The sequence below is a fragment of the Salvelinus alpinus genome, chromosome 6 (assembly GCF_045679555.1).
Source record: "Salvelinus alpinus chromosome 6, SLU_Salpinus.1, whole genome shotgun sequence".
NCBI classification, from domain to species: domain Eukaryota; kingdom Metazoa; phylum Chordata; class Actinopteri; order Salmoniformes; family Salmonidae; genus Salvelinus; species Salvelinus alpinus.
In genome coordinates, this window is record NC_092091.1 from 10,961,162 (window position 1) to 10,984,273 (window position 23,112).

The 23,112-nt window shown below is 43.7% G+C and overlaps 1 protein-coding gene across 2 annotated transcripts in view; it reads left to right on the plus strand.

Annotated features, from left to right (window-relative positions):
* The window catches only part of LOC139578129 (microtubule-associated protein 1B-like), a 92,197-nt gene extending 71,906 nt beyond the window's left edge, over window positions 1–20,291 (plus strand). For both annotated transcript variants that reach the window (XM_071405373.1, XM_071405374.1), the window contains 3 exons: window positions 199–11,602; window positions 12,057–12,289; window positions 14,561–20,291. In XM_071405373.1, coding sequence (XP_071261474.1) covers window positions 199–11,602; window positions 12,057–12,289; window positions 14,561–14,716 — 11,793 coding nt within the window. In that variant the 3' untranslated portion in view covers window positions 14,717–20,291. The remainder of the gene's footprint in view (window positions 1–198; window positions 11,603–12,056; window positions 12,290–14,560) is intronic.
* The last annotated feature ends 2,821 nt before the right edge of the window (window positions 20,292–23,112 follow it).

Below are 23,112 nucleotides of genomic sequence, written 5' to 3' on the forward strand. Positions count from 1 at the left end.
CTCTAGTCTGTAGTACTGAAAAGCTTATGTTTTCTTTTAATGAAGATTAGATTACTAATGAAAAATGTATCTTAAATATTACTCCCATGAACTGGAATTGTGTATGAAAATCAAAACAACAAAGTCATTGAGCAATTTTTATACATCAGCACTGACCTCTGACCTTGGGGCTTGTCTCTGTCTGTCATTCTCCTGTAGGTCAGTGATTTGCTGGGCGAAGCGGCCCCCGAGCAGCGGGCCACACTCACTGTGTCCTGCCGATCGGAGGTGGGTTGGAGCTCCCTGGGTCAGCAGCAGCACTTACGGGAGTTCCTTGAGTACAGACTGAACCCCGAGCCTGTGCTCCCCAAGATGGAGGGAGTCACAGAGTTCACGGAGTACATCTCCGAGACGGTGGACGTGCCTTCGCCCTTTGACCTCCTGGAGCCGCCCACATCTGGAGGCTTCCTGAAACTGTCCAGGCCCTGCTGCTATGTCTTCCCTGGGGGGAGGGGCGACTCGGCCCTGTTTGCGGTCAACGGCTTCAACATCCTAGTGGATGGAGGCTCTGAAAGGAAATCATGCTTCTGGAAGTTGGTCAGACACTTGGACCGCATCGACTCGATTTTACTCACTCACATCGGTGCAGACAATCTGCCAGGCATCAACGGGCTCCTTCAGAGGAAAATAGCAGAGCAGGAAGAGGAACAGTCACAAGGCTCTGCTAGCTACAGTGATTGGATGAAGAACCTGATCTCTCCAGAGCTTGGTGTGATCTTCTTCAATGTACCCGAGAAGCTACGTATGCCAGAATCAAACCTAAAGGTCAAGCGTAGCATCGAGGAGGCCTCACTCACGTTGCAGTACCTCAACAAACTGGGAATCAAGCCGGAGCCTCTCTGTAGACTGGTCAGTAACCCTATTGAGCCTTTAACTCTTTTCCATAAGATGGGAGTGGGCAAGTTAGACATGTATGTTCTGAACCCCGTCAAGGACAGTAAAGAGATGCAGTTTCTCATGCAAAAGTGGGCGGGTAACAGCAAGGCCAAAACTGGCATTGTGCTCCCCAATGGAAAAGAGGGAGAAATATCAGTACCTTACCTGACGTCAGTTACAGCATTAGTCGTCTGGCTTCCTGCCAATCCCGCAGAAAAGATTGTCAGAGTGCTGTTCCCTGGAAACGCACCGCAAAACAAAATCCTGGAGGGGCTGGAGAAATTAAAGCACCTTGACTTCTTGCGATACCCGGTAGCCACACAAAAAGACATTGCCTCAGGAGCTCCACCCGCTGTTGTAAAACAGACAAAGCTGAAGCAAAGGACAGACAGCAAAGAGAGTCTCAAATCATCTCCCAAGACTACCAAAGCCCCAAAGAAAGAAGCAGACGATGAGGTTTCGGCGACCACAGAGGCAAAGAGTGACTCTGTGAAGGAAGAGAGGAAACTGAAAGAGAATGAAAAACCCACAAAAATACTAAAATCCAAGACTGATGGACCAGAAAATAAAAAACTATTGAAGGAGAAATCCTTGAAAAAACACTCAAAGGAAAGGGCATCCAAGATGGATGAGAAAAAAGACAAGGAAAAGAAAGAAATCAAAAAAGTCAAGAAAGATGACACAGCTAAAAAAGAAGACAAAAAAAAAGACCCCAAAGTTGACAAGAAAAAGGACACGTCCAAACCAGAGTTGAGAAAGATAACTAAACCTGACCTAAAACCCCTCACACCAGAGGTCAGAAAGACCCTGCACAGGGCAAAAGCGTCAAGTAAACCCAAAACCGACAAAAGCAAAGTCAAAACGGCCAAGGCAGAGCCTGCTGAACCCAAATCTGAGGAACTAGCAGCAGATACCATTCAGCCTGAGCCATTACAGAATGGGGCTGTTGAGGGCATGTCTGCTTCCGCCACTCCAGAGGATCTTACCAAGCCACCAGAGAGTGCAGTGGAGACACCAGCAGAAGAAAGCGTGACCGAATCCCCTACCCAGGAGGAGGAGAAAGAACAGGAAACTGTCTCTCAAACTCCAACGGGCACAAAGTCTCCTGAGAAGGGAGCAGCCACAGCAATGGAATTTGAGACTGAATCTCAAAGAAAAGAGGACAAAGTAGCACAAGAGCATAAAGAAGACTTTCAAGCACAGGATGTGGATATCTATGAGGATGAGGGAGCTGCCATTGAGGACGATGAGGTGGAGGAAAAAGAAGGCCTGATAGCAGAGAGGAAAACGGTAGAGGAAGGGATGGAGGAAGAGGAAGATATGGGGATAGGGGAGGAGGAAGAGGAAGGAGAAGATAACAGACTAGACAGGAAACATGAGGTGGAGGAAATGGAGAAAGCTGAAAAGCCCACAGCTATGGCTAAAGAGGAAAGCAGAAGGCCTTCATCCCAGGAGGAGGAAGAGGAAGATGAAGATGTTGTTGAAAAGGCCGAGCTGGAAGAGGTAGAAGACTTAGACGTGATAGCTGATGAAGAGGTCAAAGACAAACCTGAAGCGGGAGAGAAAGAAACATCGGCCAAGAACTGGGAAAGCAAAGCAGCCGAACAGACTGCTGGAGCCAAAGATGAGGATGAGGAAGATGAGGAAGGCTACATCTCAAATGTTGGAGGCGCTACAGCCGACATAGTATCAACACTGCAAGGAGCCGCTGCTGCCGAGCCCATCTCCTTCATTCAAGACGAAACCATTCCGGGCTACTCCGAAACTGAACAGACCATCTCGGATGAGGAGATTCACGAGGAGGCGGAAGACAGGATACCACACCTCCAATACGAAGTGGGTACATATGACATCTCTGTCCCAGATCAGACAGGCTCCTTTGACACCATCCACGGGATGAAGGAGATGCAAGCCGCAGCTATAACAGCCAAAGGTTTCATTAGTGGACAGGAACAAGTGTCGGTATTCACTAACATCATGTCTGCTCCCTTGGCTGAGGAAGAACTTGTTTCCTCAGCCACATCCATCACGGAGTATGATAAATTGTCCTCCTTTCCTACCTCTATTGCAGAGGACCAATTGGTTACTCCCGTCACTACACCTCAGACTGAGGAAACGGGCAAAAGCTCACTGGTTAACGATACTGTTAACAGCGTTCCCCTGGCAATTCCAACCGAGGCCACACATGGGAAAGAACACTTCCACTCGGCTGGGACCATCTCACCAACATCCTCCTTGGAGGACGACAAGTGCTTAAAGTCACCTCCATCTGAGGAGTGCCTTCCTGTTGTCTCTGATGTGAAGACTGAGGATAAGGTCATCAAGGCTCACGATGAAGAGGAAGAAGAAGAAGAAGACCAAACTCCTAACGTTGACATTTCACGTGAAAAACTACAGGAGCGTTTTGCCTCTCCTCAAGCGTTCCAGGATAGAGAAAGGGATGTGGAAAAGCTGCCTGCCTCTGAGTCTCACGTCTCCAAACCGGTTCAGGATTTGAAGCTGGATCACCCACCAGTTGATGAGGAGGTACAGCTCTTTAAGTCCAAAGAAGACATCTCAACGGCAGTGCCTTCAAAACCTATTTCACCTCCACCCTCTTTCTCAAAGCCATTTAGGTCAGACTCAGTTACTTCAGAAGGTGAAGAGCGGTGCTTCAGTCCAGACGATAGCACTGTGAAAATGGCCTCTCCCACACAGTCTGGACCTCCCAGTGCAACCCACTCTCCAACTCACTCTCCTCTTCATCAGTCGCCTGTGGAAGAAAAGACCAAGAGCTTCCCAGGACTGGAGCATCAAACACAGGAGGACGTTCATGATTCAGCCACCAAAACAGACAATGAGGATGCGAAGAAAGATCAAGAAGGTAATAATGGAAAACTAGATGCTGACATCCAGAAAGAAAGTCAACATGAGTCAGATGCACCACCATCTGGGGAGAAATCATTTGAAAAAGACTTGCCGGTTACAAAAGTGGAAGAAAAAGATGGTCTCTCCGCTTCCAAAGATGAGATCCAACCGAAACAGGAGACAACTCCTCTTCCCTCTGAGTCAGTCACAAGGAAAGACGAAGTTTCCGTATTAGGAAAGGAGTCTTTACGGGAAGACATTTCTAGTGGCGAGGCTATACTCGGACACAGTGATGAGGAAGACGATGATGACCATCAAGAGAAAGAATCCAAAGTGTGCAGTAAGGCTAAATTCCCAAAGGAGAAGGAGAGTAGCTTCTTAGATGATGACGACGGTGAGGATGATGATGATGATACTTCTGATGTAAAACCCATAAAACAGGACATGAAAGAGACAGAAAAGCATGACACACATGAGGCTGAAACCACCAAGGAAGATACGAAAGAAACAGAAAAAGTTGGTACTACTGAAGCTGAAACCATCAAGGAACAGAAGAAAGAAACAGAAAAGGTTGCTACTACTGAAGCTGAAACCATCATGGACGATGAAGATTTGAAAGTGAAGGAAAAAGGTGATATTCATGAAGATGAACCCATCAAGGAAGATACGAAAGAAACAGAAAAAGTTGGTACTACTGAAGCTGAAACCATCAAGGAACAGAAGAAAGAAACAGAAAAGGTTGCTACTACTGAAGCTGAAACCATCAAGGACGATGAAGATTTGAAAGTGAAGGAAAAAGGTGATATTCATGAAGATGAACCCATCAAGGAAGATACGAAAGAAACAGAAAAAGTTGGTACTACTGAAGCTGAACCCATCAAGGAAGATAAAGATTCGAAAGTGAAGGGAAAAGAGGACATTCATGATGCTGAACCCATCAAGGAAGATACAGATTCGAAAGTGGAGGAAAAATTTGATATTCATGAAGTTGAACCCATCAAGGAAGATAAAGATTCGAAAGTGAAGGAAAAATGTGATATTCATGATGTTGAACCCATCATGGAAGATTACGATGGGAAAGTGAAAGAAAAATATGTCATTCTTGACACTGAAACCATCAAGGAAGATAAAGATTTGAAAGTGAAGGGAAAAGAGGACATTCATGATGCTGAATTCGTCAAGGACGATGAAGATTTGAAAGTGAGGGAAAAAGGTGATATTCATGAAGATGAACCCATCAAGGAAGATACGAAAGAAACAGAAAAAGTTGCTACTACTGAAGCTGAAGCCATCAAGGAAGATACAGATTCGAAAGTGAAGGGAAAATATGTCATTCTTGACACTGAACCCATCAAGGAAGATACAGATTTGAAAGTGAAGGAAAAATGTGATATTCATGAAGTTGAACCCATCAAGGAAGATTACGATGGGAAAGAAAAATATGTCATTCTTGACACTGAACCCATCAAGGTACAGAAGAAAGAAACAGAAAAGGTTGGTACTACTGAAGCTGAAACTATCAAGGAAGATAAAGATACTTGTGGGGCCGAGCTCATCAAGGATAAGTGTGAACCTATGAAAGAAGAGAACCAGAAAGAAATAGAGACTATATTAACTTCTAAAGATGAGCTCAGCTCTTGTATCTCTACCTCTAAAGTGGAGCCAGCCTCAGACTCCACCACAACACAACAAATAGTACAAGACAAAGATACCTTTGTGGCTGAACCCATGAAAGATGAGACGAAAGAAAAGGATACTTTTGACACTGAACCGATAAGAGAAGATAAAATAGAAAAAGAGCGAGATACCCTTGACAGTGAACCGACGAAAGAAGAGCCCAGAGAGAAAGAGAAGGGTGATACATGCATGGCTGAATACACCCAGGGGAAGAATAAAGAGAAGGATACTTTTTTTGAGATTGAAGTCAGTCAGGAAGAGAAAATGGAGAAAGAGAAAGATGATACTCATGTGGCTGATGTCAGTAAAGAACGGAAGATGGAAAAGGAGCAAGAGAAAGAAGATACTAGTGATTTCAAAGACGTGAAAGATGAGAAAGATAGAGATAAAAGTTATGAACCTGAACCCATCAAAGACGAGGAGAGAGCAAAAGAAAATGAAACAGCTGACAAAGTCAAAGACGAGAAGAGCAAGGAAGAGACCGAAAAATATGATTCTCATGAGATTGAACCTGCTAACGAGGAGGAAGAACACACCACCACACAGACAAGAACGGTAGAGAAACTAGAGGTGACGTCTGCGATAAAGCTCGAGTCTACATTTCAGGTTCAGTACTCAGACGGAGATGAGGAGGAGGAAGAGGAAGATGAATCCATTTGCATGGCTGGTGCAGGCTCAAGACCTTTATCAGTGGAACCTAGACAATCAGAGCACGACATCATGTCTCAACATCTGCTCTCAACTCAGCCATCAGAGAATGTGCTTAGTGACCAAACGAAGGACCGCCACTCTGAACAGACCACTGGGCCTGCGTCTTCATTACCGAAACGGGAGGCCTCTCCTGAGAAAGACATCAAAGAGCAGCATAAAGAACAACATAGACTCTCCCCTGAACTAGAAAAGGACACCAGGACAACTGAGACCACATCAGGACCCCATCTCAGCCAAGAGCCCACCATTGGTTTCCCTACCTTGAAAGAGGATACAGTCTCTGCTAGCTCTACCACCAAAGAAGAACCAGTCTCTGCTATCTCTACCACCAAAGAAGAACCAGTCTCAGACTCCATCACTACAGACAGCCAGGCTATAAGTTCAACACTATCACGCACCGATAGCCAGGCTATAAGTTCAACACAATCAAGATCAGACAACCAGGCTGTAAGTTCAACACTATCAAGCTCTGACAGCCAGGCTATAAGTTCAACACTATCAAGCTCTGACAGCCAGGCTATAAGTTCAACACTATCAAGCTCTGACAGCCAGGCTATAAGTTCAACACTATCAAGCATTGACAGCCAGGCTATAAGTTCAACACTATCAAGCTCTGACAGCCAGGCTATAAGTTCAACACTATCAAGCTCTGACAGCCAGGCTATAAGTTCAACACTATCAAGCTCTGACAGCCAGGCTATAAGTTCAACACTATCAAGCATTGACAGCCAGGCTATAAGTTCAACACTATCAAGCATTGACAACCAGGCTATAGGTTCAACACTATCAAGCTCTGACAGCCAGGCTATAAGTTCAACACTATCAAGCTCTGACAGCCAGGCTATAAGTTCAACACTATCAAGCGTTGACAGCCAGGCTATAGGTTCAACACTATCAAGCGTTGACAGCCAGGCTATAAGTTCAACACTATCAAGCTCTGACAGCCAGGCTATAAGTTCAACACTATCAAGCTCTGACAGCCAGGCTATAAGTTCAACACTATCAAGCGTTGACAGCCAGGCTATAGGTTCAACACTATCAAGCTCTGACAGCCAGACTATAAGTTCAACACTATCAAGCGTTGACAGCCAGGCTATAAGTTCAACACTATCAAGCTCTGACAGCCAGGCAGTAGGTTCAACACTATCAAGCGTTGACAGCCAGGCTGTAAGTTCCACTCTCTCGAGCACCGATAGCCAGGCAGGTGTGGAGGAATCCACCCAGCATGAAACACTGCTGCCTTCTATGACAACAAGCAAAGAAGCATCTAATACGGATGAAAAGACGAAGCATGTTTCTCAAGAAGGAGAGGAGAAACCAGGCAAGGAAGCTGAGAGGGAATTAGAAACAGAGCGGGAAGTTGCTTCCCCGGGACACACACAACCTTGTTCATATTTTCTCTTGGATAAAGATTCTGCGAAGTTTCCGGAGGAAGTGGGCCACATCGATGCTACAAAAGCAGACAGCGCCTCTGAAAAAGTGGAAGGTTTTGACACAATGAGAACAGAGAAGGAGGCGATCAGTGTGAGCTTGCAAGAAGAAAATCAGGGCTTTTCTAAGTATGAACCCTATGAAAAGCCCATTTCGAAAGACCAGGCATCAGACAATAAAGAAGACCGTGCGGTTTCTAGAGAGTTTGATCGGTCGGCACATATTGGCATTGATGATAATAGGAGAACTAGACAGGCAGACGCTGGTGCAGCTGCATTCGACTCAGAGGACGAGGAAAAAGAGGAACCGCTGTCATTCAGCAGCGTTGATTACACTCCCCCACGTTTCACAGAGAGCGAGAGAAGCCCCAGTTGTAGCTCAAGTGCCTTCCCTGAACACAATGACAAAGAGAAAGGTCAAGAAGAAGAGAGTGATAGGAAGGAGGGACATGCTACACCACACGTGGAAAACAGCTTTGCATATTCAGAGACTCAAGACAACAAAACCACCCCAGCAGAGCCATGCTCATTACCTTTCAATCTCAAAGAAGATAAACCTGAAAAAGTTGAGAAAGATGAAATGAAGGACGATGCCTGGTCGGCCCCTCAAACATCTACAGGAGAGACGGACAAGACTGGAGCATCTCCTAGTATAGAGGAGTATCTGCCAGTCCAGTCAGGCAGAAAGGAAACAGCCTCTCTGTCATGGGGCCAATCCAACCTTGGTGCCCAAGCCTCAGCTACTGCCATGCCTTTTGAAGACGTCCCTGAGAAGCAGACAACAGAGAAGGAAAAAGATGAGCCAGTGAAAGACAAGTTGGATTCATCTGATAGTGAGCGAGGAGACTCTCCCTCTGGTCGCTACTCACCAGCGGAGAAAGACATGTTACCTCATCAAGTTTTGCCTAAGGAAAAGGAAAATCAGGCTACTGCTGCCCCCCTGGCCGCATATTCAGGACATCTCATAGACGATAATGTTCTTGCATCTGAGAACACTCAAATTGGCAGCTCTATCACCAGTAAATCTACAATGGGCTATTCTGAAAGAGAAGACACTTCGGACAGTGTATATAAGAGGCTACTGGTGGTAGGAGAGGATTATGATGATGACGATGATGATGATGATGAAGATGTTGATGAAGATGAGGACGGTGAAGATGCGGAGGAAGAAGAAGAAGAAGCCAGTGATCTAGATGTGGAGAAGGGTGCGAGAGAGCAGTCTGAAAAAGAAATCTGTAAAACTACATCGGATGATACCACACCTTATAAACTTCTTGTTACAGAAGAAGAGGACAAGAAGGCCATCTCACCCGAACCCAGCCTCCTCAAAAAGGAGGAACCTACCCATTCAATGACCACAAGCAGCCCTCCACTGGTAGATACTACAGATTCCCTTTTGAAGAATGTAGTTGGTGCTTCGCCACTCCAGTCTGGCAGTTCCACTGCGATGCAACAAACAGGTTCTGGAGGATATCCTTCTGAATCCTCAGAGTATTCCGAGGACAGCCAGCTGGGGTTAAAGGAGGAGAGGTTTGACAGTCCTGACCTATCTCTGCCCACCAAGTCCAGTGAAGATAAACATTACAGTCAGGGAGACATTGAAGCTGAGAGGCAGAGAAGCCCAGATACCGCTAGTCGAAAACCAGAGGAAGCTCCTTCATCTTACCTCCCATCTGCCTCAGCTTCTCTATCAACCAGCCACCAGTTTCGAGAGGAGGTACAGACTCCCGTGACAGTGTCTAGTGCCCCCTACAGGACAGATTCTGAGGTTGCTTCCGTGGAGTATTCTTCATTCAAAGATGAAGACTCCTCAGTCAAGCACTCAATCCTCTCAACCTCAGGGGTAATACTAAAAGAGGAGTACCTAGAAGCCTCTGAAAAGCTTACCTCAACAACTACAACTACATTCAGTCTGACACAAGTCTCTCCAGTCTTACCTACTCCAGCCAAAGACACTATTCAACAAGACACATCGTCAAGCCCTAAAATGGACAAGGGTCAGACCTCTGATACCTTTCATAAACTTGAGGGCATTGTTGAAACCAAAACCATGTCTGCTGGGGCTTCAGAACCATTAAGTTCCCAGCTGTCCAAACCTGCTGAAACCATATCCACTTCGAGGGCTCTCTTTGATGTTTCCCCATTGCAAAGAGCTGACTCTCCCGACAGAGAATCCCAGAGCTCACTGGGCAGCAAAGAGTCCTACACTTATGAAATGGAGGACAGTACTCTTCCATGCCGCATTGAATGCCAGAAATCTTCAGTGACAGAGCCAAAAGAAGGCATGCTGTCCATGACTGAGACACACATGGTCACCATCGTCTCCAGTACAACCACAACAGTGACCCAATCTGATGTGGTGACAAAACCACAGGAGTCAACTGAAGCCTCTTCCAATGGGCCTACTGAGGTTAGCACAAGTGCCCAAGAAGTCTTCAGTGGAGCAAGCAAAGCCTCTTGTGCCACAATGTCAGATCTACCTAAATCTGATCTGCTTAAATCTGATCAGAAAATGGAGGAAGAAGAAAAAGAGACAAAGAAAGAGAAAGATAAGATGGAAATAAAAGAGGAGGAGAAGGAGAGCAAAGTGGAGACCCTAAAGGAGGACAAGGAAATGCCAGAGCAAAAGGATAAGAAGAAAGAGATGGATGAGAAGAAAGATATGGATGAGAAGAAAGAGATGGCTGGAGAGAAGGAAAAGGTAGAGGAAAAGCAATTGGAGAAAGACGGGAAGGAGGAGGAGAAGAAAGATCAGACTGATGAGGAGAGTGAAAAAGAGAAGGAGAGGAAAGAGGGAGAGAAAGAGAAAGTAGAGGATAAAAAAGCAGAGAAACAGGAAGAGAAGATGTCCGAAAGGAGAAAGAGTAGCTTATCTGACTGGGAATTCCTACAAGGGCCGGGCGCATGCCCAAGCGCCCCTCCAGGATATGAAGACGACAGGGAAGAGGAGGAGGAGGAAGCGTACAAAACGGAAGAAGCAGAAGAAGCAGAGGAAGAATATGGTCAAGAAGAATGCGTAGCTCCAGGCCAGCCCACCCCTCTGTCCACAGCAGAACATGCCCACCATACAAAGGCATCTGCCAAAACAGATGGAGAATCCAGTCGTCCCACTGACCTGCATATGGAGGCTACCTCCTCGTCCCCCCCTAGCTACTCCTCATGTGAATACAAACACCGCAAAGGAGAAATCTCCCCATCCTTCATCAACCCCAGTCCACACGCCCTCTCCAGCGATGACGGCGAAGAGGACAAAGGGAGCGACCACTCTCTTGAGGGGGATGAAGACGACCGCGAACAACACTCGGTCAAGAGGAGGTCTCACAAGCAGAAGCGACATCTCACTCAATGTGGAGCTACTGGAGCAGGGGAGGGGTCGCAACCAGTTTCCATGCCTCCTGGTGGCATGGCAACTGGACTCGGGGTGGTGCTAGCTGGAGAGGAGACGCCTCCCACATCAGTGAGCGACTCGTTAGCGTCGCAGTCTGACTCAGACGTACCTCCAGAGACCGAGGAGTGCCCGTCAATTACAGCAGAGGGAAACCTGGACTCGGACGAAGATGCAGAACACCTGCCGGTGGATAAACTATCAGCCTCCGCCACCGGAGGGGGCCATCAACCCCCCTCGCCCAGATCAGCTGCGAAGGCCCACGACCCCCTACCTGCCCCTATGAAGGACCCCCTCCCACACCCGCCACACCCTGACGTGTGCATGGTGGACCCAGAGACCCTCCCTAATGACCAAAGCAGCACTGAGAAACTTCTCAAGAAGGATCACAAGACCACCAAGAGCCTACGGAAGGGCCTGGGCAAGCCTAAGTCTGCGTCCCCAGCCCGGAAGGGGAAGAGGTCCACCACCCCTGTGAAGCAGACCTCCAAGGACTCCTCGCCTCGATCGGCCTCTTTGAGAAGGAGGGACACGGAAAGGAGCTCCAGGCTGACGCAGAAGTCCGAGGGCCTGGGATCCAAGGGTGACCTACACGCTCCAGGGAAAGGCCTGGTGAACGGCGTCAAGAGCAATTTGGGTAAAAAATAAAGAAGGATGATATGACTCCATATTCAGTAGTAGAGGAAACTTGAAAAACATCAAAGATGATAACAATGCAATACGTTATAACCTTAAAGGGGAAAGGAAACACTTTAGGAAGTAAATCAGTTACAGTTAGCTGGTGTTCTAAATCCTAGTGTTTCCATTCCCCTTTAAATTTCAAAAATCATCCCCAAAAGGCTTGATGACACACACTTCCCCATTCTAATTTACTCCTGATTTACATAGACATAGAAGTTTGAATCCCCCCCATTCAAACAGGGGAAAAGTCATTAGTCATTCTAAAGGCATTAGACATTCTAAAGTCTAAAGTCATTAGTCATTCTAAAGGCATTAGACATTCTAAAGTCATTAGTCATTCTAAAGTCATTAGACATTCTAAAGTCAGTAGAGACTTCTCCAATTTTACAATATGGTCCCTCCTCCTCCAGGTACCAACTCCCAGAAATCTAGTTCAGCCGTCCCCCCTGGGCCTCCAATCTATGTGGACCTGGCCTACGTGCCCAACCACTGCAGTGCCAAGAACGTGGACCAGGAGTTCTTCAAGCGGGTGCGTGCTGCGTACTACGTGGTGAGCGGCAACGACCCGGCCGGTGGAGAGCCCAGTCGTGGTGTCCTGGATGCCCTTTTGGAGGGCAAGGCCACATGGGGCTCCAATCTACAGGTGCCTGCTCTATTTCATTCCCTTGGTCTCTCTCTGTCTGCATACATGCAGGCTCTGCTGTTAAGTAAATGTTTGACATTTCTCCACATTGTTAGTTAATTTTGTTTGGACTTTTCTCCACATTGTTAGTACATTCTGTTAGACTTTTTTTTTTTTCCCCCACATTCAGTTTTCTACGTTTTTCCTAAATTTGTTTTGACTTTTCTCCACATTTCCATTTAGCCTGTGTTTTCTCGCTGTGGAGACATTCTGCACCACTGCTAATCTCAGGATCCAGAGGGATATATTCAGAATCACTGATCTGAATCACTTGTAAAATGGACTTGGTAGTGTAAACAGATGCTTGACAATGCTTTAGACAATGTATGTCATTGTTTACAGCCACTGAGACTGACATCATTATTTGAGCGTTTAGATTGTGAATGTTACAATGTACACTACCGTTCAAAAGTTTGGGGTCACTTAGAAATGTCCTTGTTTTCCATGGAAAACATACATTAAATGAATTACAAAATGAATAGGAAATATAGTCAAGATGTTGACAAAGTTATAAATAATGATTTTTAATCGAAATAATAATTGTGTCCTTCAAACTTTGCTTTCGTCAAAGAATCCTCCATTTGCAGAAATTACAGCCTTGCAGACCTTTGGCATTCTAGTTGTCAATTTGTTGAGGTAATCTGAAGAGATGTCACCCCATGCTTCCTGAAGCTCCTCTCACAAGTTGGATTGGCTTGATGGGAACTTCTTACGTACCAAACGGTCAAGCTGCTCCCACAACAGCTCAATAGGGTTGAGATCCGGTGACTGTGCTGGCCACAGGGTATGGCGTTGCAAAATGGAGTGATAGCCTTCCTTCTTCAAGATCCCTTTTACCCTGTACAAATCTCCCACTTTACCACCACCAAAGGACCCCCAGACCATCACATTGCCTCCACCATGATTGACAGATGGCGTCAAGCACTCCTCCAGCATCTTTTCATTCTTTCTGCGTCTCACGAATGTTCTTATTTGTGATCCGAACACCTCAAACTTAGATTTGTCTGTCCATAACACTTTTTTCCCAATCTTCCTCTGTCCAGTATCCTGTGTTTTTTTGCCCATCTTAATCTTTTATTTTTATTGGCCAGTCTGAGATGTGGCTTTTTATTTGCAACTCTGCCTAGAAGGCCAGCATCCCAGAGTCGCCTCTTCACTGTTGAAGTCGAGAGTGGTGTTTTGCGGGTGCTATTTAATGAAGCTGCCAGTTGAGGACTTGTGAGGCGTCTGTTTCTCAAACTAGACTCTAATGTACTTGTCCTTTTTCTCAGTTGTGCACCGGGGCCTCCCACTCCTCTTTCTATTCTGGTTAGAACCAGTTTGTGCTGTTCTGTGAAGGGAGTAGTAGACAACGTACGAGATCTTCAGTTTCTTGGCAATTTGTCACATGGAATAGCCTTCATTTCTCAGAACAAGAATAGACTGACGAGTTTCAGAAGAAGGTCTTTGTTTCTGGCCATTTTGAGCCAGTAATCGAACCCACAAATGCTGACGCTCCAGATACTCAACTAGTCTAAAGAAGGCCAGTTTTATTGCTTCTTTAAATCAGGACAACAGTTTTCAGCTGTGCTAACATAATTGCAAAAGGGTTCTCTAATGATCAATTAGCCTTTTAAAATGATCAACTTGGAATAGCTAACACAACGTGCCATTGGAACACAGGAGTGATGGTTGCTGATAATGGGCCTCTGTACACCTATGTAGATAATCCATTAAAAAATCATCAGTTTCCAGCTACAATAGTCATTTACAACATTAACAATGTCTACACTGTATTTCTGATCAATTTGATGTTATTTTGATGGGGGGAAAAATATATATATATATTTAAAAAACAAGGATATTTCTAAGTGACCCCAAGCTTTTGAACAGTAGTGTAATTGTCAATGTTGTTCAATATTCCCGGTTGGCAAAACTGGTTGCTATAACATCAGTATGACATATTTTGTGACATCATAGTTCAGTTGTTTACTGGTTGTGCTGTAATATGACATTTTGAAAAACATTAATTTAGCATCCGACAAAAAACACGTCTTAATCTGGTTGTAATTTGACCAGACGTCTTCAAAATAATTTTCCTGGTTCGCTATAATCTTCTTATGACATATTATTGACGAGGGGGGAAAAAAATGTTTTATGACGTTATGCTGCCTAATTTTGCCGGTTCGGCTAATTGTTTGATCAATGTATTGGTGAATTTGACTTGTTACATGTCCTCCATCTCTAACCTAGGTGACTCTGATCCCTACTCATGACACGGAGGTGACGCGGGACTGGTACCAGCAGACGCACGAGAAACAGCAGGACCTGAACATTATGGTCTTGGCCAGTAGCAGCACAGTGGTCATGCAGGACGAGTCCTTCCCTGCCTGCAAGATTGAGTTCTAAGTTCTGTACCCGTTGCTATTTCATCCTCCCCTCATCCGTGCTACTCTTTATCATCCCATATGTAAGATTCCATTGCATTTGCTGCCGTCTTCGGCATGTGCACTGGCTTCCAACTGGTCAATGTTATCTGACATACAGCCAGCTACAGTATGTCAGGCAGAAACATAGCTAAAGTACAGGGTACATGGTAGCTGTACAAAGGTGTGATGTATATTTGTTTCAATTATGCTTTCCATTTAAACAACATACTTGCACGATAAAAACACCTTTTTATTAGATTCGGTCTTAAACAATATAGTTTTTTTTCTTCACATATAACCTCTCCAACGTGCACATATTGTGATCACGCACATCATCCGTGATGAGGATAATTCTCAATAGCTAGTTCAGCTTTCAAATCACTGTACTGCACCTCAAATCCACATCTAAATGGACAACACTTTCCAACTAAAAGTGCTATCTTAACAATGTATCGATTTGTCTAGCGTTGTTGGGGCATCTAGTGCCTAATGCTCCATTAAGATTGTGCACAGTTAAGTCACATTCAACATGTGAAACTTAAACACTCTTACTTATTGTCTTAAACTCAACAGAGAAATACAAAATGAAAATAAAATGTATAAATTGCTTATCCAAAGGAAGTGCCAAAACAGTCTTGAGGTAAGACAGTGGCTGTGTCCGAAATCTGGCTTGCCTACTACTTACCTAAACTGTATACTGCGTACTAATTGTACTACATACTACAATGTACTTAGTAAAAAAAACGTATGCAGCAAGCAACAAATATCAACATACTACTCGTCCATAATGAGGAGGCATCATCAAACGTGTTATCGCACTTGGTCCCACGTCATTTTTTTTTGTTTTTGTAAAGCACATCTGATTATCAGCTGGTGTCGAACGAGCAATTCACTTCCTCAATAGTGTGTAGTAAATTCTACCAGACGAACAGCCTAAATAAGTATGACATCTGGGCATTTCTTGAATACTCGATTTTTCGAAATTTCACATACGCAAACGGCCTACTATTTAGGAATGCTAGTATGGATATTCGGACACGGCCAGTTGTTAACACTCTCCAAAATAAGTCCAAAACCGTTACGAGATGAACAGTTACTTGATCTCGCTAGACTACGCACAATGTTGTATAATGGTAGTAGCTTAGTAAGTATCCTAAATTGAGGCTTTGTTTTCGATATATAAGACATTACTCCTGTTAGGAGATATTACGTAAGATGCAGCTCTAGATGCTGTACCGTTTGACTTTGTCAGTACTCTTAACTACGTCAACTAGTGTTACAGAGGACTATTACCACATAGCTTGTCGTGAAGCTTTAGGAGGGGCCTGAAAGTGCTACTTTCAGTTAAAATAACTAGCTAGCTTTTATGAATTATTTTTCCTCGGTAGCTGAAGCATGATTCTTGCATTTAGCTCAGACTCCTCCCTCGAGTAGCCTATAAACATGTTCCAATACCTTACCGTTTGGCTGTGTGTTTGCTAAAAGGAACGTTACACTGTAGGCACCGGGCAAAGAGATGGTTCTCTTGTATTAGCTATATTTCTGCTGGATGTAATGGTTCTTTATCAATATATGAAGCAGTGGAGGCTGCTGAGGGGAGGGGCGGCTCATAATAATGGTCGGAACAGAGTGAATGGAATGGCATCAAACACCATGGAAACCATGGAAACCATGTGTTTGATGTATTTGATACCATTCCACTCCGCTCCAGTCGTTACCACGAGCCCGTCCTCCTGTGATCTGAAGCCATTATCACGGTCTATGTTGGTATGTTGATATGTTGATACATGGAGAGATTGTGTTATAACCCATTAGAGAAGGATGTTTAAATGAATGCAGCTGATTGGTCGGGACAGAGGCAACCGAGATGAATGTATTACATTTGATGTTTTCTCCCGTTTTCAGTTAAATTATACTGTCTGTATGAAACTATTTAATGAATTGATGGAAACTGCATTGATTTTCCATGGCGAATGCAGCAATAGAGTCTACTCCGTCCCACTAAGACAGGGTTGTGTGGAGGTTGTGTGAGTGTTCTTGTGCAACAAAAAAAAACATGACTGCGGTGGTAGACAATCGCTCTCATGCGCCTTCTGGTTGAGGTATTGGTCAAGAGAGAAGGGTTACTTTTATAGTAGGCATTGTGGAGAGGGGAACCTGGATCCTGGGATAACACAAGAAACTGTAGAGAAGGGAACCTGGATCCTGGGATAACACAAGAAACTGTAGAGAGGGGAACCTGGATCCAGGGATAACACAAGAAACTGTAGAGAAGGGAACCTGGATCCAGGGATAACACAAGAAACTGTAGAGAGGTACCTGGATCCAGGGATAACACAAGAAACTGTAGAGAGGGGAACCTGGATCCGGGGATAACACAAGAAATGGTGGAGAGGAGAACACTTTAGAATATCAAAGAAATCCATAGTTGTTGTCCAGGAATACTGCATCTAGTCTGATCCATGTGGATGGATGCTGTATACTGTATACACACAGTTGGTAGGTGAGCTTAGCGAGCAGCTAGGTGCGGTAGCCAGCTTAGCGAGCACATTTTATATTCAGTTTCTTATCAGTTTATTGCTGGTTAGCATTTGTCCCCTATCTTAAAGTGCCGCCCAGAAAATGTATCAGACAATAATGTGGTCAAAGAGCAAGAATGCACTTTTCAAAGGGGAGAAGAGGAGCTTCGGAGTGGGGCTGTGGTTCTAGTGAGAGAAGCACAGATGCTATTTTTATTCAGCGTTCTTTACCATAATGTGAACTATGGTAGCCTTTGATTTTAGAACAGGTGGCTAGAGCAAACGCTCCATACTGTATGTGAAGACGTTCCAACAATAACGCAAGGTAGATATTTATCTAATAAAAATCAACTTTTCAACCCTAAGATCATATTTATCAAACGAACATGAATGTGATGTTGTTGATTGTAGTGGAGAGAGATGTGGCACGTGTACCACGGGTCTTACAAGTAGAATGACGTTTTGCGTTGTAGTACGTGCTTGAGTGACACACACACACAGAGAGACAGGGACAACGAAGTGTGTCTTCAAAGTTACCGTTTGCGGTGGGTAATCAGAGGTGGAGCTTCTTACTTTGTCGCACTGCTCATTGGAGCTCATTACAAAACGTGATTCAGATTTGTGTTAAATTCCATAGAGATTATAGAGTAACTTTTTTGTTTGTTTTATGTTTTATTGTACTTTTCTGGTCGTTTTTTTGTAGTTGTATTAGTTAAATGAATTGATGTATAAATTGTCAGTATTAGATTTTTTAAATTGATTTGAATCGTTTTTCAATATTTCAGTTACATGTAGGACTAACAATTATGATTGTCTCTTTTGTTTACATTTCTTAGATTGTATTTTTGAAAAGACTGGCTAAAAATGTGTTTTATAATAAGCGTCTGATTTTCAGCATTCATTTTTGCTTAGTGATTCTTAAATGTTAACGTGTTTCTGTTTAGAGCTGCTGTGTTGTGTGTTTGGGGCTCCTGGCTTGAGGCCAGAGAGAGTGGACTGGGAGGGGCAGACAGATATTGCTGGAGACACTGTCTATGACTCATAGTCTGCAGACGCACGGACATCCTTTACATCGACCTGCAAGAGGAACATTCTCTCCCTCTATCGGATCCAGAACCTAACGGAGTCTCCTCTTAGGCTAAACCCATAAAGCCACAGTCTGTAGCCATCTTGCACTAGCCTGAGAACATTGCCATCTTTGTCGTTTTTTTCCCTCTCAACTTACTCAAATGTACGCTGCTATAATAGGCTGCAGGACAGCTTCCCCCAGGTCTGTTCCTAGCCCGGCCCACTCTCTGACTAGCAACGCGGCAGAGCTAGCCGGACTCGCGGCTCCGGCTGAATGGTTTCTTTCAGTATTATTGAGATACTCAATTTTGTTAGCTTTAGAGTTAGTATGCACTGCGAATGCGTTGAAATGCTTGTCATGTTGATTAATAGTAAGGTCAGAATAGCTGCTACGCTGAGTAAGAGAGCATCTCTATCCCCCGGGGATAGAGATGGAGGATGTTTATCAAATCGCTGTGTATGCGCAACTACATGTCCCTGGATAGAGGGGCCACACTAAGCCTACGACAGGTTGTTAGTGAAGGTATAAATACATGGCCTTGGATATATTACAATGTCGTCACGAACTACGGTTTCTAAACGGATCATATCAATCTAAGTCTCTCTACCCCTTTTTGGCACTCTATATCTAGTACAGGGTAGGTAAGTAGAAAATCTGAACCAGGCTCAAGATTGGCTGTTTAACGTATACTGTCTATGGCATGGGTTTTCTGAATGGGTTGATATGGTGTATTGTCCTCAAGTCTGAGTTTTGTTTTAAGTTGTCGTGGAGCATCTTGGTGGTTCGATTCCAAATACCCAGCCTTAGGATCAAGCACCCTGGGGCCTTGGCAGATGGCTGTGAAATGCTAAATAAAAAAATAATATACAAAATATGACTTTACAGAATGCACTAAACCTGAAATAATACCATTGGTACAGTTGGTACTATACTGAATGCTGCTGGACAAAAAACCCCCGAACAAAACAGAATTGTACGCAAATATCTAAGAGATATATCAGTGGAGGAAAGCCTAAGGAAGAGACAGACTACTGTATTCAGATTTAATTTCTAGAACAATGATTGTAACTCAAAACGGATAGCACAGTTTATTCACATTGCAGTGGCTGTTGTTTCATTTGCGGTTCTGTCCCAAGAGGAGAAAACTGTCATTTATGACAACACAAAGACTTGGTGTCCTATACAAACAGAAACATACTTACAATAACACAGAAACTAACTGCAGCTGAAACTTTTCCTGAATATGACTTGAAAAACACATTGGAGACAGAAAAAAAATAACGAATTAGTCAAATGAATGATACATGTACATTTATGTACTGTACACAACTATGTATATACACCTTAAAACAAAATCTAAATAGATATGTTATGAAGCGTATGATCCTTCTTGTTATTTTAGCAGATTTTAATCAAGTGTATGATCAAAATCTCCCAAGCTTTGAACAAAGAAACATAGCCAATGATAACTAGGTAGCTTCAGATGAAAAATAAACGGCTTTCAGTTTCAATTCCATTCTCCCCAACTCTCTCATCATAAAAAGATTGAACTCTTTTGAACATATATCATTGTCCCATCTTATCTCTCTGCATGTGAACTATTTGGTTATAATCCTGAATGTAATTGTTTATTAACATGAAAATGAAAACAGGAAATGCTCTTTTAAAATGGTATATTTGAAACAGCTGATTGTTTAACTGATACTGGGATGACATATATTATAACTGTGCTGTGCGTGATTGTTTTGCCCTAAGATGTTGTTATAATAAAACATGTTGTAGTTCTTGGGTCTTTGTCGCTGTATTAATCTTAGTTCTGTTACCATCTTCAGTGCGATTGTAGAAAATTCTCTCTCTCTCTCTCTTTAAATCTAAAATGCAAAACTACAACTAGGCCTACCGCAGATTAATTGTAAAAGGGAAACAGCCTGGTGATCACCAATAAAAATGCATTTATTGAAATCAGACCACGACCCGCTTGTTGTTTTAGGATCTTTCTCATGTGAGTCAGTGTTGTGTTGTGATTCCTATGTAAATGAAGGGGGAGGGGCATATGCAGACTAAAAGGAACACATCGTGAAAGATGTATTAGCCCAAAAATGTAGCCAAAAGGAGAAATTAATGAAATAACTATGAAAACAATGTACTCTGAGGCTGTCCTAATATGGACACCAAACAATGAATGAATTCCTTCACAAATCCATTCAGGTTGAAATGTTTGAGGAATGGATAGTATAGAAAGAATTGATAGGGTATTAAAGAGTATTGATAGGGTAGTATATGATAGTATAGGATATTATAGATTAGGATAGTATAGAGTATTGGTAGGGTAATATAGAGTATTGGTAGGATAGTATAGGATATTATAGATTAGGATAGTATAGTATAGAGAGTATTGGTAGGGTAATATAGAGTATTGGTAGGATAGTATAGGATATTATAGATTAGGATAGTATAGAGTATTGGTAGGGTAATATAGAGTATTGGTAGGATAGTATAGGATATTATAGATTAGGATAGTATAGAGAGTATTTGTAGGGTAATATAGAGTATTGGTAGGATAGTATAGGATATTATAGATTAGGATAGTATAGAGTATTGGTAGGGTAATATAGAGTATTTTAGGGTAATATAGAGTATTGGTAGGATAGTATAGGTTAGGATAATATAGATTAGGATAGTATAGAGAGTATTGGTAGGATAGTACAGGATATTATAAACTCAGCAAAAAAAGAAAAGTCCCTTTTTCAGGACCCTGTCTTTCAAAGATAATTCGTAAAAATCCAATTAACTTGACAGATCATCATTGTAAAGGGGTTAAACACTGTTTCCCATGCTTATTCAATGAATCATAAAGAATTAATGAATATGCACCTGTGGAACGGTCGTTAAGACACTAACAGCTTACAGACGGTAGGCAATTAAGGTCACAGTAATGAAAACTTAGGACACTAAAGAGGCCTTTCTACTGACTCTGAAAAACACCAAAAGGAAAATGTCCAGGGTCCCTGCTCATCTGCGTGAACGTGCATGCTGCAAGGGGGCATGAGGACTGCAGATGTGGCCAGGGCAATAAATTGCAATGTCCGTACTGTGAGACGCCTAAGACAGCGCTACAGGGAGACAGGACGAACAGCTGATTGTCCTCACAGTGACAGACCACGTAACAACACCTGCACAGGATCGTTACATCAGGACATCACACCTGCAGGACAGGTAAAGGATGGCAACAACAACTGCCCGAGTTACACCAGGAACGCACAATCCTCCATCAGTGCTCAGACTTTCCGCAATAGGCTGAGAGAGGCTGGACTGAGGGCTTGTAGGCCTGTTGTAAGGCAGGTCCTCACCAGACATCACCGGCAACAACGTCACCTATGGGCACAAACCCATCGTCGCTGGACCAGACAGGACTGGCAAAAAGTGCTCTTCACTGACGAGTCGCGGTTTTGTCTCACCAGGGATGATGGTTGGATTCGCGTTTATCGTCGAAGGAATAAGCGTTACACCGAGCCCTGTACTCTGGAGCGGGATCGATTTGGAGGTGGAGGGTCCGTCATGGTCTGGGGCGGTGTGTCACAGCATCATCGGACTGAGCTGGTTGCCATTGCAGGCAATCTCAACGCTGTGCTTTACAGGGAAGACATCCTCCTCCCTCATGTGGTACCCTTCCTGCAGGCTCATCCTGACATAACCCTCCAGCATGACAATGCTACCAGCCATACTGCATGTTCTGTGCGTGATTTCCTGCAAGACAGGAATGTCAGTGTTCTGCCACGGCCAGCGAAGAGCCCGAATCTCAATCCCATTGAGGTCATCTATAAGTCTTTACTAGGTAAAGCCCCGCCTTATCTCAGCTCACTGGTCACCATAGCAGCTCCCACCCGTAGCACGTGCTCCAGCAGGTATATTTCACTGGTCACCCCCAAAGCCTATTCCTCCTTTGGCCGCCTTTCCTTCCAGTTCTCTGCTGCCAATGACTGGAACGAATTGCAAAAATCGCTGAAGCTGGAGACTCATATCTCCCTCACTAACTTTAAACATCAGCTGTCAGAGCAGCTCACAGATCATTGCACCTGTACATAGCCCATCTGTAAATAGCCCATCTATTTACCTCATCCTCATATTGTTATTCTTTTTTTGCTCCTTTGCACCCCAGTATCTCTACTCACACATTCATATTCTGCACATCTATCACTCCAGTGTGTCATTGCTAAATTGTAATTACTTCGCCACTATGGCCTATTTATTGCGTTACCTCCCTTATCCTACCTCATTTGCACACACTGTATACAGACTTTTCTATTGTGTTATTGACTGTACGTTTGTTTATTCCATGTGTAGCTCTGTGTTGTTGTTTGTGTCGCACTGCTTTGCTTTATCTTGGCCAGGTTGCAGTTGTAAATGAGAACTTGTTCTCAACTAGCTTAGCTGGTTAAATAAAGGTGAAATAAAAAATAAATAAATAGTATGGCGAGTGTAGGGTAGTATAGAGTATTGATAGGGTAGTATAGAGTATTGATAGGGTAGTATAGAGTATTGATAGGGTAGTATAGAGAGGGGAAAGGAAACGGGGCATGTCAGAGGGAGCGTTCCTTTCATGTACAGTCCAGGGTTTATTTATAGTGCATTAGGAAAGTATTCAGACCCCTTGACTTTTTCCACATTTTGTTACGTTACAGCGTTATTTTAAAATTCGTTAAATATTTTTTTTTCTCATCAATCTACACACAGTAACCACATAATGACATCACAATACCCCATAATGACAAAGCGAAAATATGTTTT